The sequence below is a fragment of the Talpa europaea genome (assembly GCF_964194135.1).
Source record: "Talpa europaea genome assembly, chromosome: 11".
Classification (NCBI taxonomy): Eukaryota; Metazoa; Chordata; class Mammalia; order Eulipotyphla; family Talpidae; genus Talpa; species Talpa europaea.
In genome coordinates, this window is record NC_140078.1 from 552757 (window position 1) to 570387 (window position 17631).

The 17631-nt window shown below is 72.4% G+C and overlaps 1 protein-coding gene across 1 annotated transcript; it reads right to left on the reverse strand.

Annotated features, from left to right (window-relative positions):
- Window positions 1-3018: 3018 nt before the first annotated feature.
- On the reverse strand, window positions 3019-17477 carry SS18L1 (SS18L1 subunit of BAF chromatin remodeling complex; the record flags this gene model as incomplete). Its single annotated transcript, XM_084246671.1, has 11 exons — window positions 3019-3045; window positions 3738-3865; window positions 4371-4490; window positions 7924-8016; window positions 8383-8487; window positions 8735-8899; window positions 9622-9819; window positions 10234-10378; window positions 11374-11458; window positions 12025-12101; window positions 17409-17477. The coding sequence occupies 11 exons, from the start codon at window positions 17475-17477 to the stop codon at window positions 3019-3021; spliced, it is 1212 nt and encodes a 403-aa protein (XP_084102797.1).
- Between the last annotated feature and the right edge of the window lie 154 nt (window positions 17478-17631).

Below are 17631 nucleotides of genomic sequence, written 5' to 3' on the forward strand. Positions count from 1 at the left end.
TTCTCCTCTGCGCTGCTGGGGCGTGAGGCTGGGGCAGCGGGAGCTGATGACCCAGGACAGCCCAACACCTACTTTTTCAATAACTTTATTTTGTGATGTACAGAAAAGGCACATCTTTCGCTTCTTACCCGGCTGCCCTAACGTGAGGGCCTGAAGTGCCCGCGGCGCACCTGCCGAGTCGGAGGCGCCAGGGCGGCACCTGACCGCCAGCAGGCCTGGACAGCGCCGCTTTGACGCGACGTTTTCTGCTCCAGGACCTCGCCCAGGCCCGGCCCTGCACCCAGGACCTCGCCCAGGCCCGGCCCTGCACCCGTGGGACGGGAGGGGCCGGGAGACAGGCCCTGCCGCACCCCACCCCACAGGCAGCCAATGCTGGAGGCGCTAGGGAGGCTGGGGGGGAGGGAGCGGGCACAGGGCACGAGCTTGGGGCAAGGGAAAGGATCGCGCCCCTTTTCGGTCTTTTAAAGCGTACGTGGCCGCGGTCGTAGCGGCAGAAAGACGCCGGCGGCCAGACCAGATGTGACGGACCCGACGGCCTGACAGGGCCAGAGCCCAGGCCCCGCGCTCACCTCGGGGCGGACACAGCGCCAAGGAAACGGGCTGCGGACGACGGAGGGGGCCCCGCGAGCCCGGGGGAAAGGGCGCCCGCCCAGGCGCGAGCTGACTCGCGACGCGGGGGCAGGAGGCCCTGGGAACCGCGGCGCCCCCGCAGGCGACACAGGCCGCTGCGCCGCCGCCGCGAGGCAGACGCTCCGGACAGCAGGGCCGCAGGCGGCGCGCGGGCGACGGGAGTGGAGGGGCCCGGCGGGAGGACAGGAGCCCGCGGGGCGCACAGCACCAGGCGCGGCCGCCCCCGAGGCGGCCCCGCGGCTCCACAACCGGCTCGGGGACGCCCGGCGGGGCGGGGCGGGGCGGGGCGGACCCCGGGAAATGTGCGCCCCGACACTCCGGCGCGCGGGGCCCCGGGCCTCCGGGCCTCGCAGGGCGCGGGCACGTCCTGACCCGCGCGGGGCCGGGGCGACGCCCGTCCGCCCGCGTCCTCGGGAGGCCCCGCGGCCAGCACCGGCGCGGCGCGGCCCGGCCCCCGCTTCCCTCGCGGGGCGCCCCGGGCTGTCCCGCTCGGCGGCCGCCGGCCACGCGCGACTCGCCCGCGAACGCCTCGCAGACGGGCCGGGCCCCCAGCAGCGGGTGCGGCCCCGCGCGCCCGCCCGCCCGCCCGCCACGTGGGCCCGCGCCCGCACTCACCGGCTCGACGTCACGCCGCTTCCGGGCCCGCCGAGGGCCACTTCCGGGGCCCCTCGCCCCCCCCCGTGCGCCTGCGCACCGACGTCCCCGTGCGCCTGCGCGCCCGCGCCTCCGGAAGCGGACCTCCGTCTCTCGCGGCGAGGTGTGCGCGCGCAGGCGCCGCGCGTCCCCGGGGCCCGAGCCCCTCGGGCTGTGGCGGCCCCGCCCGCCGCCCCGGGGCCACGACCTCGCCCACCGCCCTCAGAGCGCGCGCCTCCCCGCGCCCGCGCCGGCCGTGACGTCCCCTCCACGCCCGCCCCTCCCGGCCGTGACGTCGCCGCCCCGCGCCCCCGGCGTGACGTCGCCGCCGCGCGCGGAGCCCGGGGCGGGCCCAGGAGCGAACACGCGGCTGAGAAGAAGCGGTTTATTGGCCGGACCCCCGCGCTCGCGGCGCCGCCGGCCCCGAACACACGAACACCAGACCGGGCAGCGGCGGGAAATGTACAGACGGGCGCGGCGCTCCGCAGCGGACGGCCACGGCGCGCGTCCCGCGGGCGGCAGGGGGACCCGCCAGGCCCCCGGGCCCCGCGCAGCGCCGGGCCCCGCGCGCCGGAGCCCTGAGGAGCCGCCGGCCCCGGGCTCCGCAGGCGGCCACCGTGGAAGCCGGCCGGGACACCCCCGCGGGCCGACAGCGGGTTCCCGCTCCCGGGAGGCCCCGGCGGGGTGTCAGCCCTTCTCCGAGGAGGCGCCCGGGCTCGCGGACCGCCCCTCCCGGCCGAAGGGGCCTCCCGGCCGGCGTCCCAGCGTCTGGCAGAGTTGAATGAGACCCCGCGGGGGCCACGCGCCGCCTGGGCTTACAGCTTCGCGAGCAGACGCGGGGGCGGCGGGGGCTCTTTAAAAAGTAACACGCGAGTTTCTCGGCTCCCTAAAGAGACAAGGAACGCTTGCTTGGAGATCCGCACAAGTAGGTTCCTGGAAGAAATAATATAAAATAAATAACTTGCCAGCTGATGGGAAAATTTGGCCTCAGGTAAGTTGTAGAATCGGGGATATTAAATATCCAAACCCCAGAGGTGACTGTCACATAAAGAAGGTCCGCGGTGAAAGCAATGCCCCAGACGCGCTCCCTCAGGGGCACCTCTCCTGGGAGGCCGGCCGCGCCTCCGGCGCGTCATGTCTTGTGAAATGGTCACCATCCCTCTTGTACAAAAACATATATACCTTTTGGGAAAAACAGAACTGGCGAGAGACACAGCTAAGGAGCAAGCTCTGGAAGGGACCGTCCCAGGCCTTTCCATCCAAAGGACGCTCACACATCATTTTCTGTGTGTGACAGACATGACCCAGCCCCTACGGAGGCACTGAGAGACTCGTCCAGGGGCTGCAGTGTCCAGCTGCTGCAGAGCCAGTGACAAGACACGCTCACAGCCCACATTCCAACGGAGAGGGTCAGACCCCAGGCCTGCTTGTGTGACGTGGACTATGGCATCTTGTAGACAGGCCCCAGCACTGGACACAGGCTACTCTGATGACAGAAGGACCCTACAGCTAGCTAGAAACATTGAGAAGGGGGGACACATGAGACCGCCTCTCCATTGCATGGACATACAATACTATACACAGCACCAAGTGTGTCACGCGCCCCACGGCTTCTCGCCACCCCTGCGAGCAGTGCCATGCTCCCCTGCAGGCACTGCACTGGGCGGGCAGCCAGCGGGCGCAGTCCATCACAACTGCTGCCGGCCGCGTCCCCAGTGGACATGCTGCCACAGGCTCCAAACGGGGCACCGACCCTCACTGCTGGTAGTTCCCATACTGGCCCTGGAAGAAAGAAAGACACAGTGACTGGCCGGGGCTGCACGTGGGGCCAGCTCCCTTGCAGCCTCAGCCCTGGCCCAGATCCCCTGGGCCTGGTGGGCTTTTTTCACGCTGCACCCACGGCGGGGGGGGCCCCTAGCTCCTCAGAGTCCCTGCTAAGAGGCCTAGCTTTCTCCACACCCGATCTCCCCACAGTCCCCTAAACACTGTGGCCACCCAGGCCGGCACCCTTGGGGCCACCCTACCCGCCCACCCCATATCCAGCAAACCCTGAGGGTGCAGCCTCTCAAGTGCCTACCCCCCTGCCTCTCTCCTCCCATGGCCTCCTGTATTACAGCCAGAGCCCCACACTGGCCTGTGCCCCTCCCCCCTGCCCTCTCCAGGGCCCTGGTCCTGCCCAGCAAGGGCAAACCCTTGCCTTGCAGCCAGGCCCCACCCCCACGCTTTTCCCCTCTTGCCCCCAGACTGCCTGGCTGGCTGTGAAGGTGCAACTGGCATCCATGGTCCCCGTGGTGCCATGTGCTGGGCACCGAGAACCCTGCGCGGGAACCACTGGGCACAGCTGCAGGGGTGCGAGTGGGCCCGGGCTGCGCCTGCCCCGGTGTGAGTGTGGAAGCCCATGGCTGCCTGACTGGCTCTCTGACCGTGGGGCTGCTGCGGGGCTGCTGGGGTGTGGGGCTGTCTGGAGCGCTTGCCTGCTCGTAGCCGTAGGGCCGCTGCTGCTGGGCGGACGGGCCCGTCTGGGATGCCCGGTAGCTCCCGTACTGCTGGCCTTGTCCCTGCTGGTAGCTGGAGTACTGTGAGGGGGCTCCCTGGGCCGGGCCTGGAACAACGCGAGCCATGAGCCTCTGCAGGGGCCCGGCCCCCAACTCCAGTGCCCGGAGCACCAGCCTAAGCCATGATGCCAGCGCCTGAGGCCTCCCTGGGGGCCCTAGAGCCAGCTGCTGCCTAACACAGGCCCTGACTAGTCCTGCTGCGAGGTGGCAGCTGCAGCTTCCTCGCTGGACCACCACCACCACCACCACCTGCGGGCTCGTGCCCTAGCCCCAGGGCGCACCCTCAGGACCAGATCTGGGCCGGCTGGTGGGCTTTCCCGAAGGCTTTGGAGTGAAGCAGCAAGGTGGGGTCTGGGGAAGCGGAGCTGGCCTGCAGCAAGACCTGCGCAGGCTTGTGTGTGAGCGTACCCAGGGAATGAACACCCCACGAGGGGAGCCTGTGCCCGTGGCTTTTCTGGAAACCTGCACGCACGCCAAGTACAGTGAGCCGAGCCCCCTGCTGGGTGGGGTGGGGCGCACAGGGACGCTCCCCTCTTACTGCTCCCTTCTTACCGTAGCCTTGCTGCTGCCCCGGGTAGCTCTGCTGGTTGGGGTACTGCTGCTGGTACCCTGCCTGCTGCTGCGCCGTGCCCTGCTGGTACCCTGCCTGCTGTTGGCTGTACTGCGAGTTCCCTGCAGAGCGAAGCAGACACAGGCTCGCTTTCCCGCAGGGCGTAAGAGGCGGGGGCGCGGGTGTCCCCAGACCACGGCTCCTTTTTCACAACTCACACCCAGTTACACTTTTCCTTACTACCTTGCAAAAACACAGACAGACACAACGAAGGAGTTAAAACCAGGCAACAAGGCCAGTGTGGCGCGTTGGGCTTCACCCCCTCGGTGCCCGAGCTCTGTCAGGGCCCGCGGGTGGGCGAGCGCAGGGTGGCCCCTGGAGCCCCACCCAAAGACGGTCCTCCTAGGGAGGGGGCTCCTCGGGCGGCTGCGGGGGTGCGGGGACCAGGGAGGCAGGAGGAGGTGGCGGACGGCACCTCTGCAGCCCCGGGAGCTGGTGGCCCCGGCCCCGGCCTCGGGAGCTGGACCCGCCCCAGAGCTGGGAGAGACCCGCGGTGGGGGCGCCCCCGGAGACGGGGGTGCCGGGCCCGGGTGGGCCAGGGCTCGGCTCAGGTGTGCGGGAAAGAGCGACGTGGGAGGACGCGCGGGCCCTGGAAGCGCAGCCCGAAGGCGGCGTCGCCGCGCGGTCGCGGAGCCTCTCCGCGCGCGGGGGGGGGGGGGGGGGGGGGCGGGCGGCTCGGGCCGCAGGGCTCCTCTCAGCGCGTCCCTGGAGGGTCGCGCCCCGCCCCGCCCTCCCCCCCCCCCCCCCCCCCGCTCCCGGCCCCGCCCCAACACCGCCCCCTCTGCGGCACCCCCCCCTCCCCCCCCCCGCCCAACACCGCCCCCCCCCCAGGCCTCGCCCCAGCCGGGCTCCCGGACCAGGCCCCCACGCTGAGCCCGCGGCCCGGGGCTGACGGGGCTGACGGGGCTGACGGGGCTGACCGGGGCTGACGGGGCTGACGGGGCTGACGGGGGCTGCGGGGCTACGGGGCTGACCGGGGCTGACGGGGCTGACCGGGGCTGACGGGGCTACGGGGCTGACCGGGGCTGACGGGGCTGACCGGGGCTGACGGGGCTGACGGGGCTGACCGGGGCTGACGGGGCTACGGGGCTGACCGGGGCTGACGGGGCTGACCGGGGCTGACGGGGCTGACGGGGCTGACCGGGGCTGACGGGGCTGACGGGGCTGACGGGGCTGACGGGGGCTGACGGGGCTGCGGGGCTGACCGGGGCTGACGGGGCTACGGGGCTGACCGGGGCTGACGGGGCTGACCGGGGCTGACGGGGCTGACGGGGCTGACCGGGGCTGACGGGGCTACGGGGCTGACCGGGGCTGACGGGGCTGACCGGGGCTGACGGGGCTGACGGGGCTGACCGGGGCTGACGGGGCTGACGGGGCTGACGGGGCTGACGGGGGCTGACGGGGCTGCGGGGCTGACCGGGGCTGACGGGGCTACGGGGCTGACCGGGGCTGACGGGGCTGACGGGGCTGACGGGGCTGACGGGGGCTGAGGGGGCTGCGGGGCTGACGGGGCTGACGGGGCTGCGGGGCTGACGGGGCTGCGGGGCTGACGGGGCTGACGGGGCTGACCGGGGCTGACGGGGCTGACGGGGCTGCGGGGCTGACGGGGCTGACGGGGCTGCGGGGCTGACCGGGGCTGACGGGGCTGACGGGGCTGCGGGGCTGACGGGGCTGCGGGGCTGACCGGGGCTGACGGGGCTGACGGGGCTGACGGGGCTGACGGGGCTGCGGGGCTGACCGGGGCTGACGGGGCTGACGGGGCTGACGGGGCTGACCGGGGCTGACGGGGCTGACGGGGCTGACGGGGGCTGAGGGGGCTGCGGGGCTGACGGGGCTGACGGGGCTGACGGGGCTGACCGGGGCTGACGGGGCTGCGGGGCTGACGGGGCTGACGGGGCTGCGGGGCTGACCGGGGCTGACGGGGCTGACGGGGCTGCGGGGCTGACGGGGCTGACGGGGCTGACGGGGCTGCGGGGCTGACCGGGGCTGACGGGGCTGACGGGGCTGACCGGGGCTGACGGGGCTGACGGGGCTGACCGGGGCTGACGGGGCTGACCGGGGCTGACGGGGCTGACCGGGGCTGACGGGGCTGACGGGGCTGCGGGGCTGACGGGGCTGACGGGGCTGACGGGGCTGACGGGGGCTGACGGGGCTGCGGGGCTGACCGGGGCTGACGGGGCTGACGGGGCTGACCGGGGCTGACGGGGCTGACCGGGGCTGACGGGGCTACGGGGCTGACCGGGGCTGACGGGGCTGACGGGGCTGACGGGGGCTGACGGGGGCTGACGGGGCTGCGGGGCTGACGGGGCTGACGGGGCTGCGGGGCTGACCGGGGCTGACGGGGCTGACGGGGCTGACGGGGCTGCGGGGCTGACCGGGGCTGACGGGGCTGACGGGGCTGACGGGGCTGACCGGGGCTGGCGGGGCTGCGGGGCTGACGGGGCTGACGGGGCTGCGGGGCTGACGGGGCTGACGGGGCTGACCGGGGCTGACGGGGCTGCGGGGCTGACCGGGGCTGACGGGGCTGCGGGGCTGACGGGGCTGACGGGGGCTGACGGGGCTGCGGGGCTGACCGGGGCTGACGGGGCTGACGGGGCTGACGGGGCTGACCGGGGCTGACGGGGCTGACCGGGGCTGACGGGGCTGCGGGGCTGACGGGGCTGACGGGGCTGCGGGGCTGACGGGGCTGACGGGGCTGACCGGGGCTGACGGGGCTGCGGGGCTGACGGGGCTGACCGGGGCTGACGGGGCTGCGGGGCTGACGGGGCTGACCGGGGCTGACCGGGGCTGACGGGGCTGACCGGGGCTGACCGGGGCTGACGGGGGCTGACGGGGGCTGACGGGGCTGACCGGGGCTGACCGGGGCTGACGGGGCTGCGGGGCTGACGGGGCTGACGGGGCTGACGGGGCTGACGGGGCTGACGGGGCTGCGGGCTCCAACGGGCGGCGCGCAGGGCGGCTCCGCCCTCAGCAGAGCCCGGGGGCAGGCGCCGCGGGGCGTCAGCGCGAGAGCCCCGGAGACGCGGGTGGGCCGGCGCCCTTGGAGGGGCTCAAATGGCAAATTTCGTTCTGGGTTTTTGCCAAACTTTGCTAAAAGCCACGGAAAAGCCGCGTTTAGGAGCCGCCTGTGTGGCCTCTGGCGCCGGCTGCGGCCCCGCTGCAGACCAGGGAGCCCCGGGGCCCTGCGTGCGGGGGTGTCCTCCAGGCACAGGCCCATCCCCGAGCCGCGCCCACCCCTGGCGCCCACCCCAGCAGCCTGCCGAGGAGCGCCCCGCGGCCAAGGCATGCCCCGCCGGGCCAGCCCTGACCCCGCAGGAACCGCCTCTGGGTCAGCGGCTCTGGGCTCCGCCTGGCCTCCTGCCGAGGGGGCCGGGCCCCACGCGGGCCTGTCCCCCCATCCCGCACAGGCCCTGTCCCGTTTCACACGCAGGCAGGACAGGCCAGGGCGCAGCCTGCCCTTGCCGGGTGTGGGGTGCTGTGGCCCCCAGCCCTTACCGCCCTCGTAGTAGTGCTGCGTGGACTCCTCGAAGGACCGGTCGTAGCTCTGCTCCGTGTAGGACGGCTGCTGGTAGGCGTACTCACCGTGCCCTGCGCAGGCGGCAGCGGCATCAGTGGCCAGCTATGGGCACAGCACCACCCCGGCCTGCTCCGAGGCCCTCCGGGCCATGACCCTCCCAGGCCGTCAGCAGCATGTGGCGGGGTGCACTGGGCTCACCCATCCCCAACTGGTCACCCAGGTCTGGCCCTGGCTCAGGCCAGTGCCCCACCTGGGGTCCTCCCCAGCCCCCAGCCCAGCCATCCTTCTGGACCAGTCCAAATGGCCCCTCCGCAAACCCTGGGACACAGACGCCTTGAGAAGGAAGTCACCGCAGAAGGGAGCACTGGGCGGGGAAGGGCCGGCGAGGCCTGACCCCTCCTCACCCCGCTGCCCGTGGCAGGCGTGGCGGGCCTCACCGTCAGGGTAGTACTGCTGGCTCATGGGCTCCGAGGTGGCCTGGCTGTGGCCGTACTGCTCGCCGCTGTAGTACTCCTCCTGGCCCAGGTACTGCTGGGATGAGCCTGCGGGCGGACGGCAGCGTCACCGGGCCCTACTGCCCACAGAGGGCACCCCTAGAGGGCCTGTCCCCAGCCCCCCGGCCGTGCCCTCCCCCTGGGGCCGGGGGGCTTTCTGCTGAGAGCACCCCCCACCCCGGACCTCAAACTTACAGTCCAGGCCCTGCCGCCACCCCCACAGCGGACGGGAGCTCGTCCCCACAGGGCCCCCGGAAGGGCGCAGTCCTGAAAGCATGCGGCCAGTCCTGAGTACCTTGCTGTGAGGGCCGGTAGGGCGCCAGGGGCCGCTGCCCCATCATGCCGCCGCCCTGCCCACTCGGGGCCATCATGGCGATGGACGACTGGCCCTGGTAGTGCTGGCCGCCGCCCTGCGCCGAGCTGTAGTGCGCCGAGGCTGCCTGCTGGTGCATCATGGACACTGGCGACATGACAGAGCCGGGTGACCCCGAGACGCTCCCGGCGCTGACCGCCACCCCTGCCTGCTCCAGGCCCCGCGCCCCTCGAGGCGCACCTCCACCCGCAGGCCGACTGTCTGCCGCACCCAGGAAACGCCAGCCTGTGCCGCCAGCCCCGCCTTCCCAGCCCCGGCCCGCACGGCGGCCCCAGAAGCCTGCAGCCTCGCGCCCACTCCGGCCCTCGGGCCCCGGGGTGCCCACTGCCTGTCCAGCATGTCACCCCTGCCCGGACCCCGAGCGCAGAGCCGTCCAGCAGAACAGGATGTGGGCCCATCAAGAAAGCAAAAAGAAACAGGTGGAATCTATTTTAAGAATGTATTTTATTTGACTCAATATATCCAAAATGTGACCATTTTCAGGAGGTAACGAATGTTAGGAAAGGGCAGGACCCCCACATCCTCTTTCTCTGCACTGCGCCTCTGCGGTCCGCTGTGTCTGACTCGGGCATCTCGCTGAGGCCCAGCACTTCCCCAGCTCAGGCCCCGGCCGGCCCGTCACCCCTTCCACTTCACCCTGCAGGGCGCACGCTGCCCCCCGCTTGGAACCTTCCCTGAGGCTGACACAGGGCACATCCCAGCCCCCCAAAGCTGGACACTGCCCGGCCCAGGGGCGGAGCCAGATAGCGCCCCAGCCCGCCCACACCACGGTGAGGAGAAGGGCAGCCCGGGGGCAGGCGGGGCGGTACCTGGGTTGGACTGCATGTTGATGTTGGCCCGAGACACGTAGTTGCCGATAGTGCCCTGGCCCTGCAGGGGCACGCTCTGCGAGGCGGGGCCCGAGTGGCTGTAGCCTGGCCCCGAGCCGTGGCTGCTGCCTGACATGCTCATGGAGGTGGTGGGCAGCGTGCTCTGTGCCGTCTGCTGCAGAGACACGTGGTTGGGCCCTGTGGAGGGCGGGTGGGTGTCACGCGCGGGCTGGGGCCTGAGACCATCCAGGACCGCCTGTGGCAGGGGCAGGCCTGGCTGCGCTGCGGAGACCGGCTCCGACAGCGGCGTGGGGAGAGAGCCACCCAGCGCTGACCCGCCCAGTGCTGACCCGCCCAGGACGGCCATTCCAGGAGGCCAGTAACAGCTCCCGACTCAAAGAAATCCGGTTAGAAGGTCCAGTTCTGACTTCCAGCGGCCACACCTGCCCACGTCAGAACACAAAGGCTCTGGAAGACGGGCGTTAGCCTGTGTGCCGCCAGCCGTGTGTGCGCTTGGGCTGCCCAGCCGGGACTGCCGCGGCGGGGACACCACAGCCAAGCCCCAGCCCCGAGTCCCGAGCCCACCCCGACCCCGGCGCTCAGGCCACTCACCATTGCCGATCTGGCCCTGCATGAGGGAGGACGGGGGCAGGCCTGTGCCGATGGCGTCGCTGAGGCTGCCCTGGGCGTGCAGGCCCTGGCCGGAGCCGCTCTGCGACAGCGCTCCAGGGCCCAGGGCCATGTTCTGAGTTGGCGGCTGCGACAAACAGGAAGGTTACGGGATGGCTAACTCACCCACCCAGCGGCCGCCGGGGGCCTGGTGATCCCAGGCTGCACCACCTCTCGTGGCAGATGCCCAGTCAACCGCTGCTACCACGAGTGCGGGGTGGACACACAGGGGCCTGGTGGGCACACACAGCTCCCAGAAGGTAGGTTCGCGCCAAGCTTGTCAACGCGCCTGGGGGTTCAAAGTCGGGTCCCCTCTCCCTTCCCCAGGCCACCAGGCTGTAGCCACCATCCCGCTCTATTGTCCCTGTGGACGACCCTGGACCCGCCCTGCACCAGGGTCTTTGCACCAGTGCCCACACCGGTGCATGGGCATTCCCAAGGTGCCCCTGTGCGATGCCCTGCTCTGCTCTCCTCTATCCCCTAGAGACAGGCGAACAGGGGCCACTGCACTCAGCTCCCAGACCTGACCAGCCAGCAGCTGCCCAGGGGCAGACGCCAAGAACGACTAGTGCCCAGACCTGCAGCCCACACAGGGCCCACGCTGGTGCAGCAGACACGTCCTGGCACGCGTGGTGCCGCCTTTGAGGGAGGAACAGCGGGGACACTTGTGTCCTGGAGCTGGTTAGCAGGGCCAGCCCCACGTGAGGCCGTCCTTGCCTGTTCACCCACCAGGAGGCCTGAGCAGCCCCAGGGCACCCTGCCCTGGCGGCAGTAACTGGGGGTTACATTTGAAAAAGTCAAACAGAAAATAATACGTCACGCTGATGTCTGTGGCATCCAGGAGAGACGTGTCTGCTCAGGCAGGCACAGTGCAGAGCCCCACCACCCTACAGCCTCAGGCCCGCTGCCCACACCCTCCAGGTTGGGTCCTTCAGGTCATCTGCCCGCTAAGGAAGCAGATGCTGCAGCCTTACCGGGCCCCGTCCTGCCCCCCTCCCCCTGGCAGGAGCCCAGCTCCCGGCCACCTGCTGCCACAACTGGCCTAACTCCACGGGACACCCCCCAGCCCCCGTGGGCACTCACGGCGGGAAGCAGGGACTGCATGTTCTGGTTGGAGTCTGCGATCGTGGCCAGGTAGACCAGGTTCCGGTGCAGTATCTGCTGGTACCTGCGGGCGAGAAGCACAGCAAGGTGTGGGCCCCGGCTGCTCCGCGCAGAAGGCTCGCCCGGGCGCCAGCCCGCCTGCTCTGAATCGGTGCTGCCGTCTGCCACAGAAGGACCAAACGTACCCTCAGCGCGTGAGACCTTCAGCAGAAAGCAGCTTTCGTAGCATAGCGAGCGGCGGGGAGAAGAAACGGGGCAGTTCCCAAGTGAAACACCCAAAGTCACCCCCCTACCCCCGTGGGCAAACGCCCAGCCAAGCAGGGCCGCTGAGCCAGAAAGCTTGTGCCTCCACCGCCCCGGCTCTGGCACCCCCTGGAGAGGAGCACCTCGGGACCCGGACACACCCGGCCTCCCCCACCCTCGTCCCCGGTGCAAGCCCCGGTGAGGCGCCAGCGCGGCTGCTTCACGTCTGCCCCATGCGCCCCCGCCCTTCCTAGCCCCTTGCTGCTCAGCCCCCGTCCTCAGGTGGGACAGAGAACCTGGCCTCCTTTCCCTGGGGGTCACACTGTTACAGCCCCTGGGGACGCGGCCCCAACCAGGCCACTGGCGAGAACAGGTAGGGACACTCACTGGGCGCACTCAGCCGTCTTGCCCTTGCTCTGGTAGTCCAGGATGCACTGGATCAGGTGGTGGTTCTCGTCCAGCATCTGAGCAACGGCAGACAAGATACGTGAGACGCGGCAAGATACTCGGTGTCGCGTGTCCCCACGTGGAACCACAGAACCACTGCTCGGTGCAGCCTCAGCACCTCCCGCGCTGAGCCCCTTTTGTGCTGGGCCAGCCCCACCAGCCTGACCACCGCAGGCCCACCTCCCAGGGCCCTTGGCCACGAGGCAGGCATCCACCCACAGGGGGCAGAAGATGCCAGGACCCGGAGCCCCCCAAGTCAAAGTAACCTGGGGGCCTCCCCGGTGGCGCAAAGGTTAAGACGCAACCTATGGAGCTGTCCGCAGCCTCTGCAGCGTGAGTTCGAGCCCCAGCCAGGAAGCTACCCACAGGGCGCAGCAGACCTCTGTCTCCCCGCCACTCCCCTCAGCAGTGTATCTCAGTACATCTGCCTGTTCTGCTCCCCACTCTGTCTCTGGGGAATCCTCTCACCCCGCCCCCCCCCGTACCTCTGGCCTGTACCCCGGTTCTTGTACACATAAATAAATATATCTTAAAAAAAAAAAAAAAAGCGACCTGGGCAGGCACGGGGGAGCAGCTCGTGTCCTGCAGGCCACAGAGCCCTGAGAGCCGCTCTGCAGGACGAGGGGGGCCGAGAGGGCAGCGCAGGGGCCAAACAGCGCCCTCTGCCCCGCGGAGGCAAACCCAGAGGCCGCCCCACACGGAGGCCGGGAGGACACACAGTTTCGTTTGCTTTTTCCATTTTTTTTTTGACTTATAAAGAACTTAAACTTGAAAATTACAAAGTGAGCGCCATGGCTCTTAGGGACCTGGGGACGTAAAAGCAGTTACTGTCGATTAAAAAAGTCGTCAGAACAGCCAAGCCCAGAGAGTCCTTGGACGCCAGAGATCCCGAGGCCGAGGCCAGGCCGAGCAGCCGACGGACCCCCAGGCACCAGGCCCGGACCCCCACGGAGGCGCTTTCTCGGAGCCGAGGGAGGGGCGTCTGGGCGGCGAGTGGGCTCTAGGTGGGGACCTGTCCTCTGCGGCAGATGGGGGGCCAGAGGAGCATGAGCCTGCTCCCCAGAGGGGAGACACCCCCATCCTGAGAGCCCCTGGGTGGGACCACACTCCCAGGAGCTGTGGGGATGCAGGTCAAACCCCACGACCCTTTCCAGGCAGGGCCCGACCCCAGGACCTTTATCAGAGACGGCACCCTCAAGGGGCGGCCTGCTCCCGGGGGTGCTTCAGAGCAGAGGGGGCCCGCCTGAGGGAGAGCCCCAAGCCAGAGGACCCCACCCGAGCTGGGGGTGGCGTCCTGCAGGACAGGAGCCTGGGAGACCGGCCTCCCGCTGCCGCAAGCCCCCCTCCCCCACGGCCGCAACCCGTCCCCTGGCCAGCTGCAGGCGGGAGGCTCGGCGAGCTTCGCGGCCTGGGAGAAGGGGCCGGGCTGCCGCGCGCCGCCCGGGGTGTCCGCGCCCACAGGGCCAGGCGCACCGCACGGCAGGCAGAGGGCCCGGAAGCACCGGAAGCGCCGCAGCGGCGGGCGGGCGGGACCCACGGGGAGAACGCGGGGCCCTTCCTGAGGTCCCTGTCTGTCCGCAGGAAGAGGCGATGGCCAGCGGACCGGGTGGGGGGGCCAAGTCCGCGCGGCCCACCTGGAGGACCTGGCCTGGCAAGGGCAGCCCAGAGCAGGGTCCTGTGCGCCTCAGCGGCGGCCTCCACGGCTGCAGGAGCGCGTGGGGTGAGCGGGCCCCGGGCTCGGAGGACAGAGGCCGCAGGGGTCCTCCCCCGTGGCGCCGGGCCGGGCGGGCTGCGGGTGAGAGTGAGACTCCTCCCGACGCCGCCTGAGCCAGCACCGTGCCCTTGTGCCCAACACGCTGGTGTCAGGCGGGCTTCGGGGTCGGGGCCAGCTGAGTCCGTGAGGCCCAGGTGGGCATGTGGGCTGACAGGGGGGGAGACCGCAGCCCCCATGCGAGAACTTGGGGCGCGGCAGCCGCTGCACCTCAGCCTCCATGTCCAGCCCGCCGACGGGCAGCAGGCCACCCCGGGCACGGGGCGGGCCGGCCCGCTGGGACAGGGAGGGCGGGTGCTGTGTGCAGGTGACCCTGAGACCCGCCCTCTGCGGTCAGGTGCAGATTTTTATTCCCCTTGAGCGTCGCCAGCGTCCTCGAACACGCGCGAGAAAATCACGCGCGGTTGGTATCGCTTCAAAGGGACGCTAAGGGAGCCCGGCCCGGCCTGACCTCGGCGCTGACCTTCTCTCACGGCAGGTGAGCGGCGAAGGCGGCACTGGGGCGGCAGTGAGGGGCCTGGCGCGAGGCCCCAGGGGCCCCGGGAGAGCTGAGGGGGGCGCGGTGGGGGGGGCCGCACCTGCGCAGGTGTGAGGGCAGAGCCGCTGGGCCCGCGCCACCGCACAGGCGCCTCCACCCGCTGCTCGAGGCAGCACTGGCCGCCTGGTCCCCGCGCTGGGCTCTCCCCGCTGGGCTCGGGCCCCAGGGACAGCCCCACGCACACGCGCCCGTCCAGCCGCCGTCCCTGTGCTGAGGCCCAGCCCGAGGGGGGGCGGGAGATGTCGGACGTGGACGCTCAGGGGCTTGCACGGCCCGGCCCTCGCCAAGGGGGCGCGTCAGACGCAGGTGAGGGGCAGGGCCCGCTGCCAGGCGGACGGGAAGGGGCTCTCAGGGCCCCGCCGGCTGTTCTCTCCACAGAGGCCTGCTGCTTTCTGACCAGCGGGGGCCACTGGCGGAGGGCGGCCCCTGGGCAGAGAGGCCCCTCCCGCCTCCCACCTGCGACCTCAGAGGCTGTGGGAGCACCCCGCCAGCGGCCGGGGCGGGGGCGCCGGTGTCCCGGCCGCAGAACTCCACGAGAGCCGCGGCAGAGGCCCACGGAGGCGGATGCGCGCGGGGGCAGGCGCAGGGCACCCCCAGCCCTGCCACCCGCCCCCCACCCCAGAGGATGAGCCTGGGCAGGGTCTCAACCCCAAAGCGCACCCACAGGTGGCCTGGGGAGGAGTGGGCTGCTGCGCGCCCCTGCACGGGGCCCCGCGAACAAGCAAAGCGGGGGGCGTGCCAGCACGCAGCGCCAGCCCGCTGGGGCTTCAGGTTGGCTCCCGCCGCTCCCCCCAGAGGCCGGGCCCAGGGCCGTGCTGGTCACCTCGCAGCTCTGGCCACAGCGGCGGGCAGCGGCCCTGCCCTTTCCCACGACCCTGGGCTGACCCTGATCCTGACCCGTGGCGCCCCTTCCCCCCTCCCCAAGCGCATCCGAGGCTGGAGAACAGGCCGCTGCACCCCCACCCTGCACCCCGGCCTGCAGCACCAGACCCGGGAAGCAGCTGGAAGGCCAGGCTCAGGGTCCCTGACCTACGTGCAGGCACCCCAGCCGGGAGCCACCCCCACAGGCCAGGACGCCAGTGTGAAAGGCGGGGGCCGGAACCCGAGAGGGCGCCGGTGGGTGCCCCGTAGTGAGTGTCCTGTACGGGCGGCACGGAGGGGGCGGGGGCACCGACAGCCCCTGCTTTGGAGAGCCCAGCGGGAGGCCGGGGCCAGGCCACACTGAGCAGAGGGAACGGGCTGGCCGCGCCTTCCAGCCTGCCCCCGTCCCGCACAGCCAGGACCGCTGGGGTGACCGAAACACTGTCCTCCTCCACCCCGGGGTCCCCGGCAGCCCACGCGGTCTTCCCAGAGCGCAGCGCCAGTGGCGGCCCAGTCTCCCGAGAGCACGGTCACCCCGAATGCCGGCCCCGCCCGGCCCGCGTGGGGGTCTGGGGCGGGGTCTCTGTGAGCACAGTCACGGGCTCCACGGCCCCCACCTGTGACGGGGGGGGGGCTGCGCCCCGAGCAGCACTTGAGGGCGCGGGACCCCGCGGAGAGCACCCAGCGCCTGCAGCCCCGGCCCGCCAGCGCCCGGACGGCCGCGCGAGCCCAGGAGCGCCGAGGAGACGCAGGCGGCCCCGGGAGGCGGTGGCAGCGCAGGGTCTGGCCGGTGGCTCCCAAGGGCTCCGGAGCACGACCCCCGCACCCCAGGGCCCACTCCCGACCACAGAGCCTCCCAGGCACGTGAGTCCGGCCGCAGCCCTTCCCGCCCGCGGGTCTCCTCACCCCGACCTGTGCAGGGCCCGGCCAGCGCGCGGGGGCCGCAGCGGCAGGGCTCAGACACCCCGGGCACCGGTGGGCCTCCCGGGCGACGGGGGCGCCGCTGCCCGGGCAGGGCGGGAGTCCCGGCCTCACCGCCCCGTGGGCCCGAGCCGCCCCTGCCGAACAGCCGGCAAACGCAGCCCCCGAACAGGCCGAGGCTGCCGTCGCCGCGCCCCCGCCTGGCTCCACGGTGAGGGGACCGCGGGGCTCAGGGCGGGGCCCCTCAGGAAAAGAGCAGCCCGTGGGGTGCAGGGACCCACCCGCGTGCCCCCAGCCCGGGCATCGCGGGGGCTCCTGGCCCGGGGCCGCCGCCGTCTTGAGGAGGAACAATGGGCGGCGCGCGGCCCCGCTCCGAGGCCAAGGCAGCGGCATCTCCGGGAAGCCCGAGGGCTGGCGTCCCCAGCAGGGAGGCGCGGGGGAGCTGGTCCCCGAGCCGTCAGACGGGCCGCCCCAAGGGCGCCAGGGAGCATCCCGCGGGCCCGGCCTGAAGGCACCGTGGCTGGGCCGCCCAGCGCGCTGGGCTCAGGGGCTGGGGGTTGGGGCTTGGGGTCGGGGCCCCGGGACCAGGGTCTGGAGGCCGGGGCGCAGAACCGGGGTCTGGGAGCCGGGGCTGGGGTTCGGAGCCGGGGTGGGGCCCGGGCTGGGGTTCCGGACCGGGGCTCGGAGCCGGAGTCGGGGCTGGGGTTCGGGGCCGGGGCTGGGAGCCGGGGTCGGGGCCCGGGCTGGGGTAAGGGGCCCAGAGCCGGAGTCGGGGCTCGGGGCCAGGGCTGGGGTTCGGGGCTGGGGCTCGGAGCCGGAGTCGGGGCCGGGGCTGGGGTTCGGGGCTGGGGCTCGGGGTCGGGGCCGGGGTTCGGGGCTGGGGCTCGGGGTCGGGGTTCGGGGCTGGGGCTCGGGGTCGGGGTTCGGGGCTGGGGCTCGGGGTCGGGGCCGGGGTTCGGGGCTGGGGCTCGGGGTCGGGGCCGGGGTTCGGGGCTGGGGCTCGGGGCCGGGGTCGGGGCCGGGGCTCGGGGCTGGGGGCCGGGGCCCTGCAGGCGGGGCGCGGCGCCCGGAGCCCGCACGGCGTCTGCGGGCGGCGGGTGCGCGCGCGCCGCGGCCCCGGGCTGGCCCGGCCCGGCCCGGCCCGCGACGCCGCCCGGGAGCCCGCGGGGCACGGCCGCCCGCCCCTCACAAAGCCGGCGCGGGCCGGGCCCGCTTTGTTCGCCGCGCGCCCACCTTCTGGATGGTCTGCTGCGTGACCTCGCCCTTGCCCCGCGGCCGGGCGGACGCGAAGGCCACCGACATGGTCGCGCGCGGCTGGCCCGGCTCAGCGGGGCTCGCTCTCCGGCCCCGCGCGGCGGCCCGGGCGGCTCATTCTCCGCAGGCGCGGGGGCCGGGCGGGGGCGCGGGGGGCGCCGGGCCGTGGGCTCGCCCGCCCCGCCGCCGCCGCGCCGCCCCC